The sequence below is a fragment of the Musa acuminata genome, chromosome BXJ1-5, assembly GCF_036884655.1.
Source record: "Musa acuminata AAA Group cultivar baxijiao chromosome BXJ1-5, Cavendish_Baxijiao_AAA, whole genome shotgun sequence".
Classification (NCBI taxonomy): domain Eukaryota; kingdom Viridiplantae; phylum Streptophyta; class Magnoliopsida; order Zingiberales; family Musaceae; genus Musa; species Musa acuminata.
In genome coordinates, this window is record NC_088331.1 from 45998733 (window position 1) to 46018365 (window position 19633).

Here is a 19633-nt window from a genome sequence, read left to right on the forward strand (position 1 = left end):
AAAATGTTGAAATTCATTTTTTTATTTCTTTGCTCTTAGCCAGTGTAAAAATTGGCATTGATAAAAGAGAAGGTTGTAAGTTACTTTCCAAATTAGTAAATCACTTTTCAAATAAAAAAATATACATTTTGATAAAAATTAAAGGTAAAAAATAATAGGAACTTGTAAAAATCTAATTTGAGGGGGTTTCTGCTTAATAATTCAGGTGCATAATTGTCAGGTGTAAGAATTGAGATTAAGAAAAAAAGAAAAAGTTGTAAATCACTTTTTAATTCAAAATAATTATTTAATAAAAATAAAAAATTAACATATTCTTAAGAAGGGTGAATTCTTGAAAAATATTCTTATTTTTTAAAAATCTCTTGCAATGCACTCCTATTTAAAATTTTTTGAAATAATATTTTTTAAATAACTCTTTTACCCCTCCTTTCTGTTACCCCTTCTATCCCATCTCTATCGGTGCCCTCATCAGGGAGGTGGTTCTCATGTGATGGAGATGGTGAGGGGCTACAAGCGATGACGAACTCTCGTGTGAGGGTTTTGGACAGCGACAAGACAACGAAGACAATGAAAGAAGGGTTAAAATAGTCTTTTCATAGAATCGTGATCGTTGTTTTAAATTTTTTCAAAGTAAAAATATTCTATAAAAAATTTTAAAAAGTAAAAGATTTTTTTAAGAATTTTCCAATTTAAGAATTGAGGTTGAGAAAAATGAGAAGGTTGTAAATCACTTTTTATTTCTTTGATTTTTAGTCAATGTAAGAATTGAGGATGAGAAAAAAAAAAGAATGTTGTAAATCACTTTTCAAATTAGAATAGACATTTGATGGAAATGAAAATAAAAAAAAGTAGAAACTATTTAAAGTCTAAATTGGAAGGTGTTTCTACTAAATCACCTTTTTTTTCCCCTCAAACCAACATAATAATTAAAATTATTAAAAACAGAAAATTGTAAATAACTTTTTTATTTTTTCTTAAATCATCTCCTAAAAAGAACTAATAAAAACGAAATTTGAGGGGTTTTCTTCTAAATCACAGATGAGAGGATTTGCCAAATCCACTTTGGGCTTTTCCAAAAAAAAAAAATCATCCTTTTTTATTTCTTAGCATTTTAGCTTTTTGAGAGAAAAAAAAATGCGAAACTTATAAATTAATTTATATTTATTTGCTCTTAGCCAATTCAAGAATTTAGATTTAGGAAAGTTGTAAATCAAATTTCCAATCGAAGTAGACATTTATTGAAAATGAACAATAAGAAATTAAGAACTACAGAATACTTATATGTGAGGGGGTTTTTATTGAATGTTCTTTTAGTTTTTTTCGTCATGTAAGAAATAAGATTGAGAGAGAGAGAGAGAGAGGGAGAGAGTTGTTAGTCACATTTTAGATCGATATATATATATATATATATATATATATATATATATATATATATATATAAAGAATAAAGACAGAGAGAGAGAGAGAGAGAGAGAGGGGGGGAGAGAGTTGTCAGTCACTTTTTAGATCGATATATATAATAATGGAAATCACAGTTTGGAACATAGTGAAAACCAGTGGATGTCAAACCGGCGAGGCGTTATTGGCTTGCGGTCCTCTTCGGCGGCCTTTCCCGCATTCCAAATCGGTTAATCAGACTTTTAAGGAGTGCACGCGTCACCGGATTGTGCTCCGGCGATAGGGAGTCAGTGGTCGGACGGGCTAAGCGAGCGACGTGCGAGGGAGAAGATCGCATTTTTAGCTCTTTGCAGGTGCTCTAGTTTCTCTCGGTTTCTGTTCTTAGTGGAAAGGTCTCATTTTGATCTCCCTTGCTTCTGATCTTAGTTTCGTTTAGCATTTTGGTTGGTTTAGGGCTTCCGGCAGTGGAAAGCAGCGGCGAGAAAAGATGAGATTTTGCGAGAGGTTCTGTGTGAATTGCCGGTATTATTTCTCTCTTAAGTATAGAAAGGAAGCATTTTTAGAACACAGCGTCGAATCTTTATGGCATTGCGACTTCACTCTCTGCTTAGATGCTACTTTCCTTTTTCTCTCTGTAGAATGGAAGACAAGGGTTATTGGCTTTGGCTTGCCAAAGTGAGTCGTTCTTTCCTGTTTGTATATATTGCGCTCGGATACGCTGTTCTTGAATCATGCATTCAGAACTTCGTCATACATAGACCTTGGTTTGGAGAAGAATGGTGCGCTCAGGCGCTCCTCGTCCAGGTAAACGAAGCCGATCGATTCCCCCTTCTCCCCTGAGAAGAAACTCTGGGAGGCCGGTTGGAAACCATGCTGAATCTGCCCCTTCTAGGCAGCATACCTCTTCTTTGGTTACTCCTAGCCCCAACTTAGACACCACCAGCAACATGAGTTTCTTGAATGATACCTCAACTGTGTCTTCACTCCCTGATCACTCATCTGGAGGCGGTCGGCCTGTGGCAGCCGGTGGGCTCATGGCCACATCGAGGAATTTCCAACAGCAAAGTGGCGGCGGAGGAGCACCGGATGTGCTAGGCCCTGCAAAGTTTGATCCTCGTGCGTTCACTTCGACTTCTCCCACAGCTCAGGGGCAACAGCCCCACAATCTCTATTCTAGTCGGATGTCTTTGGATCATTCACAGCCTGATCAGCTCAATATGATGCAGAATTATCAAGGATCATCCTCAATGCCTCACATGCAGAGGCAAACAGAGCTCAGGGAAGGGTTGGGAAATGTTGGCAGCGCCGCATTTGTTAACATGGAGCCTCAGATGGGTTCTTCTGATCAAAATGGTCCGCTACAGCATTCTCAGTCTCCGTGCCACACTGGTACTGTGAATTTGGAACCACACCAGGTGCACTCCGGTAGAGGCTTGGGCCCTGGTAAAATGGAAAGTGAGCATTCTTATTCGGCACTGTTCCTGCAACAGCAGCAGGAGCAGCAGTTGTTTAAAAAGCCTAGGCCACGTCCAAAGGCAGCATATGAACATATTAGTATGCAGCAGCAACAGTTGCTTCAAATGCCTGGTCCACCTTCACAGGCAGCATCTGCACAGATTAGTCCACAGCAGCAGCAGATCCTTAGAAGCATACCTCAGCAACAAGACCAGTTGCAAGCTGTAGAACCTAAAGTAAAATCCACTCTGTATGAGCCTGGAATCTGTGCTCGACATTTGACCCATTACATGTATCGAAAGCAGCATAGGCCACATGTAAGCTTCTCTATTCCAAGGCAGAAGTATTTGATCATCTTAAGTTGTTCATGCTGTGATTATTTTTGTTTATCTTTCATTAGAATGCTTTCTCACACAATACAGGATAACAATATTGGGTTTTGGAGGGAACTTGTTGCTGAATACTTCACTCCTAATGCCAAGAGGAGGTGGTGTGTTTCTCTCTATGAAAATGGACCCCAAACTACTGGCGTTTTTCCTCAGGTATATTTTCTTGTTAAATTTTCAATACATGCTGTGAAAAATATTTTATATAACATTCTAGCAAATTTAAACTTCGGATGTGGATGGACTAGTTGCCATTCATATGCCTGGTGCACAACTTTTATTTTTCCCTCGTAAGGCTTGACACATAAATTGACGAATGCATACTTATAACTCTCCAGGATATATGGCAATGTGAAATATGTAATCGCAAACCTGCTCGTGGCGTTGGTATGTAATATTTTTATTACTTCCTATCTTGACTTTATGTTGTTAAGTGGATAATCATTTGAGATCAGTATCCATGATATCATTTCTGTTGATGGAGTTTCATTACTTTAAAACTATGTTTTGTCATTTATTTGTTTTCTTTTGGTTATCTGTCTTTATATAGTGACAAATGTCGAAGTTCTACCAAGGCTATTACAAATCAAGTATGCTAGTGGTATTTTGGAGGAACTACTCTATGTTGATATGCCTCAAGAATATCAAAATGCAGCAGGTCAGATTGTCCTTCAATATGCTAAAGCAGTTCAGGAGAGTGTGTTTGAGCAGTTAAGGGTGGCACGTGAAGGTCACCTAAGGATTGTTTTCTCTCCTGAGCTGAAGGTAAATATTAACTAGGAGGCTATCTTTGCATTACATGCGATTCTTTTTCGAGATTCTGGTTTGTGTGATTTTGACAGTAGTAAATGTATTCTTTTTCTGGATCTATGTTTAGATATGTTCCTGGGAATTTTGTGCTAGACATCATGAGGAGTTTATTCCTCGACGACTATTCATGCCTCAGGTATCAACTGATGCTTTTGTACAAATAACATGTGCTATCTTTGTTGTGATTTTGTTTTGCATTGGCCTGCTAGTACACAATCTTATAGTCTAGAACCAGTGTAATGTGGTATCTACTTTTTAGGTAAATCGACTTAATGCCCTGGTTCAGGAATATCAGAATTCGGTGCAAAACTCAACTTTTGGTTTATCAGCTTGGGAATTAGAACGTACCTGTAAATTGTAAGTATGCTGTATCCACAATATTGGTTGTGCCTTTTAATCTCTTCATGGACACACTGCTTTCAAATTGCTATATTATTAATGTTAAATGACAAGTCCCTGATTTTCCCACTTTTCTTCCCTAGATATTAGATAGGTCTTAGGCATGTATCTAGATATCCTTCCACCTTTCACAAGGCTAATTCAATTCATGAGAAGTATGAAAAGTTTTAGAAAATCTTAGTTGAACCTCCATGACATGTGGATCGATAATTCTTAACACCGTCCAAATTTGAGTAACAAGCAGATAAAAAAGTGTTGCACCTGAACCGAGGCAATAAATGTGTTTATCTGTTTGTGATATTGAATACTATTGCTGCTGGTTTTGTACTAGTTTCATCATAGCTTAGGGCTAATGGTGTATGCGCCAGCATACTGTCTTTTTTCTTGCTGGGGCAACACACCTGCTTTTTTGCATACCTCACATATGCTTAACTAAAGGCATGCATGTGGATAAGCTAGGAAGAGAAATAAGGTTTTCTGATTTGGCTCTTATATGCACAAAAGACCTTTTCTTGTCTCATATATACATGTATACATATAAAAATATTACATACACTAATTCATATCTGGGTATGTATTTACATGTAGATATGCAAATGCATATTGTTCTTTATACATGTATATACACAATGATATTGTACATGGGAAATATTGTGTGGCTTGGTAGCCAATTATTGTTCAGACTTGCATATTTCAGCTGACACCTCAAGTCATATCTTGTTATCAAGATTTATTTGTCTTCAGCTCCCTTCCAACATAATGTGATTGGTACGATTGTTATATTTCAAAAATTAAACATAGTAAAAGATTGTCTTGTACATCGGTTACTCTTTAAATAATTTTATTGTTTCTGTGGGTCTTTGATATGATAAATCACAATATGTTGTACTACTCTTAGTTTTGGCATGAGCTTGCTACTTGTTTGATTCTATTACGGTAACCATGCACTATAATTGGATAAGCAAGATATTACATTATTGATATTGCTTTTAGTTATATCCATTTTCACATGTATCCTACATTTTATACTTAAGACCCCATAGTAGTTAACATTAGCATATGCAAGTAAGCTACCAGTTTTGCAACTGACATATGGTTAGCATCATTTGTTTGTTTTACATTTTTATATGGTTCTACATTTATTACCTTCTTAAATTACACAGTACAGTTTAACATGAATAAAGATAAAAGTATATGGATCTTCATTGGTGTGCTAATTCTGCATTATGTGCATATTTAAATATGAGTATCGCAGCATCTTCATTTACCAGGCAATTTTGCACCATTTCTGATAAATTTGAAAAATTTTACATTGCATCACTCATTATGTAATACTTAGAGATCAAGCATCAATTCTTGTTAGGAGACATTGTTTACCTGAAATTTTTTGACATATGGTTTAGGGCATTTTTTTGGTGTTACACAGTCTATACAACAATGAGTTCATATGAACGAGAATTGGCCAGGGAAGAAGAGTGCCTTAACAACTGTCTTTGTTAACTAAATGTATCCATGTTTAGTTACATGGTCCATGAGACTAAAATGCCAACTGATTATAGTTGTTTTCACTCGCTAAATGCTCTGGGTCAGGTAAAATCACCAGTTTACAGGATACAGAGAAAACTTTTGGAAAAGAAGAGAAAGGTTCATGTAATGAACTCCAATGATGTTAAGGATGTTGTTTTGTTTATATTAGTTTGTGAATTTCTCTTTGTTTCGCTTCTGACCACCTTTTGGCTTATAGTATGTTGCTTTGCTCTCCTGTGTTTGATTGGTTTCTTAACGTGAATAAGCTTCTGCCGCATTCATTTTTATTTAAATAATCAAAATTTCTTTTGATTTTCTGAATCTGTAATATAGACTTATGGAAACTGCTGGTCAATTGGTTAAGGCTTTGGAGGTGCCAGTGGTAAATGATTTGGCCAACAAGAAGTGTTATCTTCGTTGCCTTCAGGTAGGCTGTGTTTAGTTCAGTTTCATATTGTGATGGTGGTTTTCTCAAAACAATTTTTGTACTGTTGTCCCAAAAATTTCTTGCATAATTTGTTACATAACCTTTGTTCTGTCATAGGTTGATGATAGATTTATTTCAATAAACTTTTAATCCTTTGTATCAAATGGACTAAATGGCCCTAGGAAACAAATATAATCTTAAGCCTAGTTAGGAGATAAACTGAACACAGTCACTTCATATTTATAACTAGTAAGTATATGCTATATAATTTTCATGCTGTGATGAAAAATTATAACTTCGATGTACCTTGATTATTATGGTATTGAAATTAACATTATGGTTGAAGCATACACTATGGTTCATACTAGCAATTTAACACAAAAAGTGAATAGAAGAATTATTTTAATCCAAGCCATGTCTATATACTTCATGCATAGATATTATTGATGTTTCGTGTATGAATATAAGTATTCATACATAATAATAGTTATATTACATACAAGGATTTAAATACCATCCAATACTGGTTTAAGTAGGTACCAATGTACCAGGTGGCGTATTGATTTGTATGGTCTGTAACATTGAATAAAATAATAAAAATAAACATGTACCAATATGGGGCTATACATTTCAATATCGGTACTTGGTTGGACTAATAAATTTCATTTGTTATGCATCCATCTAATCAGCATTTAAAAACATTTCAGGGACTTCATCTCTTATTTCTATTATATAATGTCATACTTACCTCTGGGCCTACAAAGTTATAACAAAGAAAGGCTCTTGCAAGAAATGGGAAGGTCATGTGAGGCTTGTGAGCTTGCTTACTTGTGTTGTCATTAAGCAAATTTTAATTGTCTCCTTTGTCATGCAAACAATTCCAAAAAGATTTTGATCAGAGCGGCATATGCATAAAATTGTGACTGACAAGTTACCTTTTTTATTATAACAAAACTATGGTTGACTAGTGATAAGCAGGATCAGAGGTCTTTCTGATACTTATTCTTAAATGAATCCAACAAGCATTTTTGCAAGATATTCTAGATACAAGGAACTCATTGTTGTAATAAATTTTGAAAAGCAGAATGTATCATTCAAGCAAGTCACAGAAAACTAAGTGTTGGTTTTCCTTTTTCAATAATACACAGATTTTGGAGGTGCTCGACAGCATGAAAGATCTGATTGATTATAGTATACAAACAGGGACTGGCCCTATAGGTAAAGTTTGCTTCTGCTATTTTTTAAAATCTGTTTCTCATAAAAGATACTTTGATTGCTTGATGCTGTAAATTTGGCTGATTCTATAGGACAATCTAGTCGAAGATTTTGTTGTAGCGCACTTTAAATCATTATCTAAAAGTTAAAATATCTATGCAATGCATTGGAAAGTTGGAATTAAAGTGTGCTTCATGTGGGTGATTTGGCATGCATATAGTTAAGAGTTTGAATACCTGTAGAAACACTAAATTACATTTTGATGTTTGTCCATTTACACTTGACAATTTCCTCACATTGACATGGGATTAGGAGACTGCTCTAAAACTAAAAATGTGTGTGTGTGGGACCTTTTTTTTGTGATTGCAAGTGTAAATTAATTAGTTAGGCTAAACTCTTATGATTCTTATTTCCTACTTTCCTTTCAAGCTGGTTCTTGTTCCTATTTAAGTCTCATCTCATCTTCTGATCCTTTTCTTTTCATTCAGATAGTTTGATCAACTTCCCGAAGAGGACTGCTTCTTCTTCAGTGCTCCATTCTCAACAAGTCCAACAACCTGATGTTCAGCAAACAATTCCCCAATATACAAGCCAATGTGATCAGACATCTGCTTATGCAACTCGTGTGCAGCTTTTATCAGCTAGTGGTAGTCTAACGAGTGTTGCTAATACCCTTAACAATTTACCTTCCACCTGTACCACAACTACCACCGCTGGACTCCGTCAGAACTCTTTGAACTCAAGGCAGGACAACCGGAGTAGCAATGTAAATGGTCCACATACTGGGAACACTGTTCCGATACCACCAGCTAGCTCCATTTCATTGCGTCAGTCGCAGCCTAATGTTTTTCCTCGCACTCCATCTTCCATACCCTCCACGTCGAACAATATCCTCGCTTCCTCTGATAACATTGGTCACCTAAACTCTGTTAATTCACCTGTGAAAGCGTCTACCATGAAACAACCATTAACAGAGTCTCAAGAAGATGATCAAACTGAAAGCCCTAGTGTTGATCGGACATTACAAGAGATGATGACCTCTCAGCGCACTGGTGTTAGCTCCCTTGGCCATGAGGGCATCAGTGGAACAGGATCAGGAATCACTGGTGAAATTAGACCATTGAAAACTGCTGGAACATCTAGAGGAGAAATGGCAAAAAACACTGTGGCTATGAATGAACAGGCTGGGATAAACTACAGGTCAAATGATCCATCCGATGTGATCCATCAGCAGCAGGAGGATATGAACAGGCTTTTTGATGGCCTCGAACCACTCGACAACTTCGACATTCTTCAATTAATTCAGGAACTCTCCCAATGATATGGTAACAGTTTAAGGAGTTGCTTGAAAACATCAGATTTTTCCAGAGGAGCTCTTTGTAAGTCCTATACCCAACATTCTTTTGTTTTATATAAAAATTTTTGACGCACTGAAAGAGCTTATGATTGCGAAGGGCAGAGATATGTGAATGAGAATTGCAGTGATTTTGTTTCCTTTATCTTACTCCGGTGCTGTGTGCTTGCAACCATGCAAGTTTGTTAGTGGTAAACTTAATACAGATAGAATCCAATCCATGCTACATGCTGACTTGCTCTCTAAAGCTACATGAACAATTGTTGAACTTGTTATTGTAGTTTATTTATCCATTAAAACTGAATGAATTAATGTACCTTGTTCTTGCTGTGATTGTGTTAAAGTCCAAGCATGAACTAATTGAATTGACATATCCTTGTTTTTCTTCCTAAAATCTCTGTCGCACTTGGGTAATGAAGATTATGCTCTCTCTGTCTTTGAACCTACCTGAACAATAGTTATTTGTGTTATCATGTATCATTTGAACTAGGAGACTACATAACATGCAGTCTCATTCATCTTGGTTTATGTTATCTTGTACGGATTACCTGACTTGGGAAGAGGTTTGAGCTGTCTCAAGTGGATAGAAAGACATGGTTACTGTGACTATGACTTTAACCATATATCTCACATAGCCTCTGAAGGCATTCCATCGGGCACCTTACAAGTGAAGCTATGTCAGAGTTCCTCAGACTGCAGTTGATAGTGAACCAACGCAGAGAGATTATGACCAAAGTAGACTCAGAGTTGGGTAGTGGGGGCACAGTTAAAAGCAAATTTCCAAGAAACAGGAAATCTAAGACACTCGCTGTTTTCAGCTGAAGTGATGAGTGAAGGAGCTGAGTGACATGATGACACCCAGGAAGCTGAGACATGAAGGAATCTAATAAAGATGTTGATGTACTGGATCTTGGATTCTGGGCAACAATCCGACAGCTTTCAGCTGTCAATTTGGGTTGCTGGGTCGGTGTCTGAGGTATGCCGAGGAACAGCCAACCATGAAGACCGAAGGGACACAGCCTGTTTGGTCCAAGATTTGATGCCGTATACACATTTGGTAGAGCTTCACCGTGGACACAGTAGCTGTCAAGCTACACTGGTTCACGCATCGAAGCAGTAAGCAATGAGAGAGAAGATGATTGATGTTGGCTGTGTTCCATCCGGAAATCCTGGCATAAAGCAAATGAAGCCTCGTTGGAAGGGAGCATAAAGAAACAAGTTCAGACCTTTGTGTCGACGGCCTTCTGGTCTGTTGAAGATGATAAAGCCACTCTCTCTCACCGCTCCTTTTAATCGCTACCCTGTCGAAGCTCACGCATCCTGTCCTCTTGTTTCTCCACCATGCTTTCTTTGCAGCAAGACTTGCCTGAGTTCAGAAAATGGAATGAAGAAATCAATGGTGGCCATGGCCGTTTCTGCGACTCCGATGGTCATGGAGTAGACCAATGGATGGTGAGTTCAGAGTGGAAGAAGAAAGCAACCTTCCCAACAGATCCAGCCGATCATTGCCATGGTAATGATGATGATGACAAGAACGCTTCTTTGGGCTCGGAAGAGCATGTGCACGATGTCGAGTACGCGCCGGTGGCAGCTTATGAGCTCTCGCTCAGGGATCTGGTGAAGCTACCTGGAATCGTGACCGCCATGCAGGAGAACCAAACCGATGGCGTAGAATTCTCGCAGCAGGAATCAAGAGCTTGGGAGGAGAGAAGGAAGACGGACCAAGCGACGAAAGGAGCTTGGAGGAAGAGCCACAGCGTCGACAATGGAGCAGTCCTTCTAAAGATGTTCTTCCCAGTATCCCTGGGCGGAAGGAGGAGGTCTGGAATCACCGGATCTGCTTCCAGGACAATGCCAAAGCCTTCATCAACAAAGGGAGACGATGGCGAACACTGTAAGAACAGTAGTTCGGGCAACACAAGCAGGTAAACCTGAAGAATCTTTTCTCTCATAGATCATGTGTGATGATCTTGAGCCGTTGTTGTTGCAGGAGAAAGGGAGGCTGTTCCTTCTTCTTTCAGTCGAGCAGAAGTAAATCCAGGAAGAATGGAGGATGCAACTGTTGAAGGAATGCTAAATACTTTTGTGTCCCTTGCTTTGAAGTCCCCCTTTTATTAGCTTTCCACCCTTTATGTGGTAAAATTCTTTGCTCGTTGACTCTCAAAGTCAATCATGAGCTTGAGTCCACTCTTATTTTGACCATCCACATGAAGAGTGGCGGGGAGTCCAATCATCAAGATGCGTGCTTTTGATCCGATTCATGTAATTGCTCATATTTTTAAGGGAACCCGAGCGACACGTACCCTTTTCGTACCCGTTCTGTGTTTCGTCGAGACAATCACTCGTAACTGCGCTCGCGTGCGATTACTCAAAACTTACACGCTTCCGGTGATACTTCGAGTCTCATTTATTGGTATTTTATTACGATTCCTTCCCTGGACGCGACGACTCTCTTCGTTCTTTCACGGTCTCCGTTCCAATCCTCTTCAATTAATCTCTCTCTCTCTCTCTGCGGGTAGTTTGTCCACGCGACTCCGTCCAGTGCCGCCAGATCTGAGGGTAGGGGGAAGACATCGATCCGCCGCATGCATTACCGGCCACGCGACCGGATCTAGTGGCGGGGGATCCCCGCCCGCCGATCGCTGCCATGGGCGATTTCGAAGAGCCGACGGGCGGGGAACTGGAGGTAGTGGTGGTCTAGCTAGGGTTCTTGATTTGGCTCGGGATGGCGCCCGCCACCGCGGCGTCCGGAGGGAGCTGGGTTGAGTCGGATAGCGGCATGTCCTCCGATAACATCAAGGGTTTGGTCCTCGCGTTGTCCTCGAGCTTCTTCATCGGTGCCAGTTTTATCGTCAAGAAGAAGGGGTTGAAGAAGGCTGCCGCTTCCGGTGTCAGAGCAGGTCAGAAAAGTATCGATTTTTTGTGCTCTGCAATCAAAGCATGTTTAACAAAGAAATCGGTGTTACAATCAACAGATCAACAAGCCGAGTACTCAAAACAGAAAATATTGTAAGGACTGTGCAGTTTTGAGTACTCAACATCGAATTCTTTGTTAAACATGCTTTGTTTCTTCCCTCTTCTCTGTTTTCAGGTGCCTTTCATTCCTTTTCCCTACGCTATTCGGCAATCTATACTGTGTAATGTCGGTGATATGTTGTTTCTGGAGAAACGCAAATCGGTGCTTTATTTTATTTTAATAGATTTAACGACGCCACTTGTCAATTATGAAGCTAAATCTGGGAAAATAGATCTGCTTGAGGACTAAAAAGGATGTAGGAAGCCTGTTTCATAGAGATCATGTTGGACAATGCTTCTGGTAGTAGATATCAGCAATTTAATTGTGTTTCTGAAATTCCATTCTACATCACAAACTGAAATGGGTTGTATTTTCAAAAGGAAAAAAACCATAGAATGTGAAAAAATATATAAATAAATAGATAAGGCAATGTTATATTCAAAAAATTAAAAAGATAGGCCCGAGGAGTGTTAAAAAAACCATAGAATATGATGACACCGATGCAGGGTCTGAGGAGTGTTAAAAATATGCAATCTTACCATTCTTAGCAAAGTTGTGATATCTATGACACAAAGCCTGGTCATCCAAGTTGTAAGAGAGCAATCTTAGCAGTTGTCATAACACCAAGACTTGAATCTACAAATTACATATATGATAATTTAGTGCAAATATGCATCAGCGATTATGCCCATGAAGTGAAATTAATCCTTTAATGATTGGTTATGGCGTTATGCTCGAGAAACAGTTAAAAAATTTGTGAATTTAACTCTCCATGTGTGAAGCACATTTGAAATAGGATTATGGATATGATGTTGATGTCGTTCTGTTGAATGCAGTCTTTCTTAATCTGACTATTCAAATCAAGGAACTAAAAATACACGTCTATTTGAAGATTATAGGTTTCATTGACATTCTAATACCTACTCTTGCTTCTAATTTCAGAATTCTGCAAGACCATCTAAAGTCAGTTCTATAAAAACATCATATGCATATAGTCTGGAATGAAGATAACTCTTCTGACCACTGAGGCACTGACAACAATATCCCACCTTAACTGTGAATCACAGTGCTGTTTGCATTTTCAGTAACTAGCAATTTTGTTTTAATAATTGGACGCTTCTAATCAACCAACTTCCACTTGCTTGATTTCTAATTTGAGTTCCCTCCCTTTTTTTATTAGAGCTACATTTGCACAAGTTCTTCCCCAAGACAAAAAAGCATATAAGTGGTGTACTTTTACTTCACACGCGATTGTACATGATTGTTTAGTAATGTTTGACTTAGAAGAGGAAATTAAACACATCTTGGGACAAAAAGAATGGTTTCAATTTCTTAGAGAGGGGACAGTTCTTCTATAGCTCTAAGACAGAATCATGGATCTGGAAGAGTCACAAGTGGTAGATAGTGCGACTTGTCAACCTGGGGAACTTGTTGCAAGAAGTACATAGTGGGATTTATAGGTATATTTGTCCAGAATAAGAAAACCTTCTTTCTTGTTATTCCTACATGGATTATTTAGAATAGAATCAAGCAAATTGGAGAATAAATTATGTCCTTCACATTTCTTAGCCAGACAGGGGACATTTCTTGCCACATAAGGCTATAGGACTGTTGTAACTTTGTGTCTCTTTGTCTCGATCAAAATATTACAGATACAAATATTGGAGTATGATTGTCATGTTGGTGATGATGGTACTAGGACTCACATTTTTGCTGCATGTTACCTGTATCTAGTTTTACTCGGCATAATTAAATTGCAATAGTTGCTTTCGTCATTTGTCTTATGCAATTATATGATTGCTTTCTTATTCTTTAGTTGCATAATATTATCAAAAACTTCTAAATGTTGTTGTTTTTTTACTTCACAACAGGAGCAGGTGGTTATTCATACTTGTATGAACCACTGTGGTGGGCAGGCATGATAGCAAGTGAGTACTTACCGATTGCATTTAGAAAGTTTTCATTTTAATTTGTTGGTGACGGTCATTGGTTTCTGTTTTCTTAATTGGTTTTGGGACATTTAGGTGCATAGGGAGTACCTTTGATGCTAAAAATTGGGTTCCTATGTCTTATCTCAAACATATTGAGCCCTCTAGATGATATTGCATAAGTTTCAAGTGTATGACTATTAGTTAGCTGTATCATTCTAGAAGCTACCTTTTCCTATTCTGAACTCTGTCCATATTTTATTAACAGATCCAAAAGGTGCATTGCCTAATAATTTTTTCTGTATTACAGTGCTTGATGTAAATTATGTTAAATTTTATGATGTTAGAATTAAATTTCTCGGAGGCTTGAATCATTATTCTATTCTGAGAGGAGCTTTGTCACCAATTTTTATTGAGCTCTATTTATGTATAAGTCTATGGGATTGAGAAGGTTGCATCTGGCATCTGTTCCACACTGATAACATTTATTTTCTCTTTTACTTAGGATAGGCTCTTATGTTCCGTGAGATGGGGCTCAAATTTCATATCATTAAAATGTTTATAATATGTCGTTATTAGTTGCAATGTACAATAAGATACTTTTAACTTAAAACATCTTTGTTTTCTATTATTCCTCAAGTGTTCTTGGTTTATTATTTGGTAATGGCTTTTTCATAGGGACAGGAATGAGAACTAAAAAATTTGTCTGATTCAACAGTGGTTGTTGGGGAAGTTGCTAACTTTGCAGCATATGCATTTGCTCCAGCTATTCTGGTCACTCCTCTTGGTGCTCTTAGCATAATCATCAGGCATGACCTCAAATAACATGAGACAATCTGTTGATTTATTTTATCCAGTTAATATATACAAAGTATTCTTTTCCACAGTGCTGTACTTGCACATATCATTTTAAGGGAAAGGCTACATATATTTGGCATTTTTGGCTGCATTCTCTGTGTTGTGGGATCCACAACAATTGTTCTCCATGCCCCTCAGGAGCGTGAGATCGAGTCTGTAACGGAAGTCTGGGATTTGGCAACTGAACCAGGTACCAACCGTTTTTTCTCTTTCTTTTTCTCAGTTCAAACAAAGAGGCATATATTTCCATATATTTGTTTATTGGAGCGCTTATAAAAACAACTAAGATGTGGTTCATGTTCTCTGCAGCTTTTCTATTGTATGCAACAACCGTGCTTGTAGCAGCCTTTATGCTTATATTCCATTTCGTCCCTCGATATGGGCAAACACATATAATGGTCTATATTGGTGTTTGCTCTCTTGTAGGGTCTCTCTCGGTATGAAGCTTATGGTTGATATTTTAATATTTGTTCTGAACTATGAAAGAAAAATACATGTTCTTCTTGTTCTTGATTGAGCAGGTTATGAGTGTTAAGGCTCTTGGAATTGCTCTGAAGTTGACATTTTCAGGAATGAACCAGTTGGTTTATTCCCAAACCTGGGTATTCATGATCATAGTAATTGCATGTATCATTACCCAAATGAACTATCTGAACAAGGTACAGACTTTCTTTTGTCAATGTGGCCGTATTACATCAGTCATATAAGAAATTTTCACTATTTTATGCTTGTGGTTAGATGCTTTCCTACATTTTATCTGACAAGAAATTAAAAAAAACCTTGAGAACTGGTCTTCAATTCCTAGACTTAAGCTGGCATTATGAAATTGATTCTTTTTCTGCTCAGTAAGTTTTGTGCTGACTTAAACAACTTACATTTGACTCTATATTAACAATATGAAATGCTGAAATGCTGGTATGCTATTTCCAAACTACATAAAAGTATTCTGACTTTTTGAGTATAACTAAAGATGAATATTTCATATTTTCTTTAATGATAAGGAGATCTGACCTTACTGATTTTTAATGGTGAATTTCACAATCCATATTTGGATCAACTAAATATTGGCCAATCCTACGAACTGTGTATTACACGCTACCTTATTCTCAAAGAACCAGACTAGTTGTCAGTGTAACCATATCTTGACAATTTTTTTTTCTATGTGGGCCTTGTTCATTTTAATTGTTTGTCAAAATTATATCAGCTACAAAATATTATTTTCTCTTATCCAAGTTAAGCTTTAAGGTAGTTTTTATCTGGAGGTTAAGTTATTTGGTGGTTTATCTTGCAAAACACGATAGAGTTACACTGTAATTCAGTCAACACAAGCTAATCCAGCTGACACAGGATACTATAAACATTTGGAGAAGATGGAATAAGTTAACATTCATCTCTTCATGTCACCTGTCTATCCTTAACATGACCCTTTTCTTATTTTTTCTCTACCTCTAGTTAGATAACTTTCACACAGACAAGCTATCATTATCTACCAAACAACATTTATTTTCAGCAATCAAAGAAAAGAAAACTTAGCCTAATTAACTATATTGAGTTCCACTAACCCAATTATTTTAACCATGAACCGAAGACAGCTGACTTCCAGAATCTCCTTGTAGAAACCAACCATATTCTTAATTTTTGTAATTCCATCTTCACATTTGGGTGTTACTAACTTGGCTACCCTTATGTTCGTTCTGCAAACCTTCCTCTAGAATTCCACCTCATAATAAAATCATATTCCCGTGTAATTGGCAACAGGACATCATGTGTAACAAGAATGCAAGTTCGTTGTCTTGGGTTGTACCAGTAATTTTATATTACTAAAGGCTGAAGTGAGGCCTTTGACTACCGGAGAACAATGCCCATGCAGTGCTAGCCTATTTGCCTTGTGAGTTAAATGTTCTCCATTGACTGCAACAAAAATGTGTTTCTCGATTTCCCATGATATAAAACAGCACATAGTTCCCCTTTTAGCGAACTGTCTTTCATATAGCTAATGACAATGATATCTAGATTCTTAGCTTTTTCCAAGTATCTCTTTGGTTGAAGCTTCAGCTATGTGAGTTTTTGTAGCTTTTAATCTTCTTAGTATGGGACAACAAAAACTTGAAAAACAAAGAAGTTGTTCATACTGAGACAAGCCAAATTCATGCTAAAACAAGTAGATATCTGTTTCAGTGTTCTATTGCAGTTTGTTAGGCTAGTAGCACAGGATCTTTATGCCAATTTTTTGAATGTTGAAAATAATTTAACGGATTAGTAGCAGAATGTCACAGCCTAATGCAGGACAATCTCAAAATGTCCCACATCACAGCCTATAGAAAAAGCATGTGAACTTATTTTTGAAACTTCTTCTCGATCTTCTTTTTGTATCAAATAATCTTCCAGACATTCCTATGGTAGCTTTTCTTAATGGTCTACATCAAATTCACAGTCAACCACCAAACTATTATACATAATTTTGCAATTGTTTGTGTTAGTATTCTGTGGATTTTAAGGTGATTTTAGATGTATCTTATAAGAGACCTAATGCCCAGCTGGCATGTAACTGTTGTTGTTTATTGTTTACCTTTTGCAGTTTAACTTCCTGTTCACTCATTTTAGCTTAATTACCATGCAAATGTACCAGTAATAGTTGTTTAATTGATGATGGACTAGAAATTTAAAATACAACTATTTTCATCTTCAGCTACCGGCAGTTTGTTCTCTCTGAAGCCTAATACTTTTGTCCTTGCTTAATTTTGTTCTCAGGCACTTGATACATTTAACACAGCTGTTGTATCACCCATATACTATGTGATGTTTACATCATTAACCATTTTGGCTAGTGTGATTATGTTCAAGGTAACTACTCTTATATGACTTATTGGCATCTTTGTTGTCTGATTGTCATTCAAATGATTGTGGTTTAATCATTATTGCATAATGACATTACATAAATATAACAGTTGAAAAATGAAGTAAGCATCAATAAATCATCCTTACCCTGTCTAAATTGTTTAGGGAGAAAAGGTGGAGCTCAATATTGAGAATAGTTCAGATACTGGATGTGTTTTGGCTTTTCATCTAAGAACGTACATAATTGCAAACAACTAATATTTGTCTACATGTTTTTTCATTTACCTTTTTGTTTTGTATTATATCTTTTATGAGTTTGATTGCGTTAAATTACTAAACCATGAGGTTGCAACTAAGACATAGTTGCATGTATATCTTTAATAAGACCTTGAATTTACCAAGATACAGTTGGAAGGAAAGAAGAGGAGTGTCCTTTAGTATCATAGCAAGAAGGAAGATTTCAATCAAATTCTAGCCAGAATGGCAAACATGTGGAGGATTATCTTGTGGTTGAGTTCTGAGCAAAATGGAATATTTTTGCAATGATATTGATGCAAACAACATCCTTTTATTCCTGGTGCAATCGAAAGGCAATTTGACGAGAAAACTCCATTGTGTTAGTTAAGCACAACAGAAAGAGATGAAGATAACACATAAATATAAATCAGAGGGAAAAAGAAGAAGAAAGTGAGTAACAGAAATGGAAAGAATTAAAAATTAAAACTGACAAGAAAGTCTCTAGGCTAGTGTCATTTTTTTTCTTCATATGAATTAATCTTGTAATTATGTTTCTTTGCATCCATAGGATAATAATTATTTTCAAATCAAAGGACAATGTGCACCCTGTATCCTTGATATAGTTCCTGTTTGCAATTATGAGTAACTAGTCTTGTATTTCATGTTAATGAACAGATCTATTACTATTATCACTGCAAATATTTGAAACCTTTCCTAATTGCCAATAGGATTTGCAAGAAAAGACTACAACCACTACTAATGCAACACATCTGATCATCTGATATTGTAAATTTAACCTATGATTTGTAGGATTTGCCGTGCACCGAATGATAATCAATTTTATGTGCAATAGTTTGTGTAATCTGAATGCAACCGAATGGATATTTAATTCTGAAAGCAACCCTATATATTCCATGAAAATGATGAGACTCTAAATGTTTCTGATTGTGAAATTATTCGACTCAGTTAGACCCGAGTTGTTGATACTGTTAATGTTGAAGGTGATCCGATGAATTAATGGTGTTTCGGACAATCTTATGCTTCTTCTGGCAGGATTGGGATCGACAAGATCCCACACAGATCGTCACAGAGATGGGTGGCTTCATCACAATTCTTTCCGGGACATTTCTTCTCCACAAGACTAAGGACATGGCTGATGGTAAGTTCCATAAACATAGTTTGGATCAGATCATGATCTTTTCGATCTGTCTTGGCTAATGTAACATTTCTTTGACAGGTCTACCGCCATCAACCTCCGGCCGCCTCCAAAAACATGCTGACGAGGATGGCTATCTCCCTGAAGGCACTCCTCTCCGGCCTCAGGAATCCTTTCGGCTGCCATGACATGCTGCAACAGCACCTCATCATCCATTTTACACGAGCAGAGTTGGATGAACTTGCATTCTTTTTACATGGAAAACTGTAGATTTTTTAGGCTCCCAAACCAATAGCATAGTGTTCAACCCCCACTTAGGCCACTATACACAGATAAGCACATTTGGGGACACATTTTAACATACATGTAATGCATCTTCAATTATTTAGAAAATAGGCTCTTGTGAGACAATGCAGAAGCATGGATTTGAAAAATGATTCGAAAAATGAGCACAACTTCGTTATAGATAATGATTCTTAGGATAAATATAGATACTTAAGACGAGTACTTTTTGATCCATCGGCCTTCCTTCGAAGGGGGCCAGCCTGTGATAAAGATTGCACTATGTTTACAATAGTATCTTTTATTTTCTAAAAGATGTGATTATTATTGGCCCATGGCTTCTTAGT

General features: G+C 37.1%; 3 protein-coding genes across 5 annotated transcripts; all 3 read left to right on the forward strand.

Annotated features, from left to right (window-relative positions):
- Nucleotides 1-1567: 1567 nt before the first annotated feature.
- On the forward strand, nucleotides 1568-10006 carry LOC135674610 (transcriptional corepressor SEUSS-like). 2 transcript variants are annotated; one of them, XM_065184619.1, is made up of 11 exons: nucleotides 1568-1751; nucleotides 1835-1920; nucleotides 2037-3170; nucleotides 3276-3395; nucleotides 3578-3626; nucleotides 3790-4004; nucleotides 4117-4185; nucleotides 4309-4406; nucleotides 6309-6402; nucleotides 7551-7620; nucleotides 8106-10006. In XM_065184619.1, the coding sequence occupies exons 3-11, from the start codon at nucleotides 2175-2177 to the stop codon at nucleotides 8936-8938; spliced, it is 2544 nt and encodes an 847-aa protein (XP_065040691.1). In that variant the 5' UTR covers nucleotides 1568-1751; nucleotides 1835-1920; nucleotides 2037-2174; the 3' UTR covers nucleotides 8939-10006. The 2 variants fall into 2 exon arrangements, with proteins under 2 accessions (XP_065040691.1, XP_065040692.1); XM_065184620.1 differs by having other exon boundaries at nucleotides 1852-1920.
- A 102-nt stretch (nucleotides 10007-10108) lies between these two features.
- LOC135674612 (uncharacterized) lies at nucleotides 10109-11309 on the forward strand. Its single transcript, XM_065184623.1, has 2 exons — nucleotides 10109-10896; nucleotides 10962-11309. Exons 1-2 carry the CDS (start codon nucleotides 10313-10315, stop codon nucleotides 11035-11037), a joined length of 660 nt encoding a protein of 219 aa, XP_065040695.1. The 5' UTR covers nucleotides 10109-10312; the 3' UTR covers nucleotides 11038-11309.
- Nucleotides 11310-11437: 128 nt separating this feature from the next.
- Nucleotides 11438-19621, forward strand: LOC135674611 (probable magnesium transporter NIPA4). Of its 2 annotated transcripts, XM_065184622.1 has the most exons (9): nucleotides 11443-11871; nucleotides 13859-13915; nucleotides 14634-14724; nucleotides 14803-14963; nucleotides 15083-15210; nucleotides 15295-15432; nucleotides 17525-17617; nucleotides 18902-19007; nucleotides 19086-19621. In XM_065184622.1, exons 1-9 carry the CDS (start codon nucleotides 11697-11699, stop codon nucleotides 19190-19192), a joined length of 1056 nt encoding a protein of 351 aa, XP_065040694.1. In that variant the 5' UTR covers nucleotides 11443-11696; the 3' UTR covers nucleotides 19193-19621. The 2 variants fall into 2 exon arrangements, 1 of the variants encoding a protein (XP_065040694.1); XR_010513663.1 differs by lacking the exons at nucleotides 18902-19007; nucleotides 19086-19621 and adding an exon at nucleotides 16532-16661 and having other exon boundaries at nucleotides 11438-11871.
- Nucleotides 19622-19633: the final 12 nt, after the last annotated feature.

Excerpts from the sequence above, each read along its gene's own strand:
- LOC135674610 (XM_065184619.1), top strand. The coding sequence starts at position 2,175 with ATGGTGCGCTCAGGCGCTCCTCGTCCAGGTAAACGAAGCCGATCGATT. Across the intron at positions 3,171-3,275 it reads GAAAGCAGCATAGGCCACAT|GATAACAATATTGGGTTTTG; the intron begins GTAAGCTTCTCT and ends CACACAATACAG. Across the intron at positions 4,407-6,308 it reads TTAGAACGTACCTGTAAATT|ACTTATGGAAACTGCTGGTC; the intron begins GTAAGTATGCTG and ends TCTGTAATATAG.
- LOC135674612 (XM_065184623.1), top strand. The coding sequence starts at position 10,313 with ATGCTTTCTTTGCAGCAAGACTTGCCTGAGTTCAGAAAATGGAATGAA. Across the intron at positions 10,897-10,961 it reads AGTTCGGGCAACACAAGCAG|GAGAAAGGGAGGCTGTTCCT; the intron begins GTAAACCTGAAG and ends TTGTTGTTGCAG.
- LOC135674611 (XM_065184622.1), top strand. The coding sequence starts at position 11,697 with ATGGCGCCCGCCACCGCGGCGTCCGGAGGGAGCTGGGTTGAGTCGGAT. Across the intron at positions 14,725-14,802 it reads GCTCTTAGCATAATCATCAG|TGCTGTACTTGCACATATCA; the intron begins GCATGACCTCAA and ends TCTTTTCCACAG. Across the intron at positions 19,008-19,085 it reads GACTAAGGACATGGCTGATG|GTCTACCGCCATCAACCTCC; the intron begins GTAAGTTCCATA and ends TTTCTTTGACAG.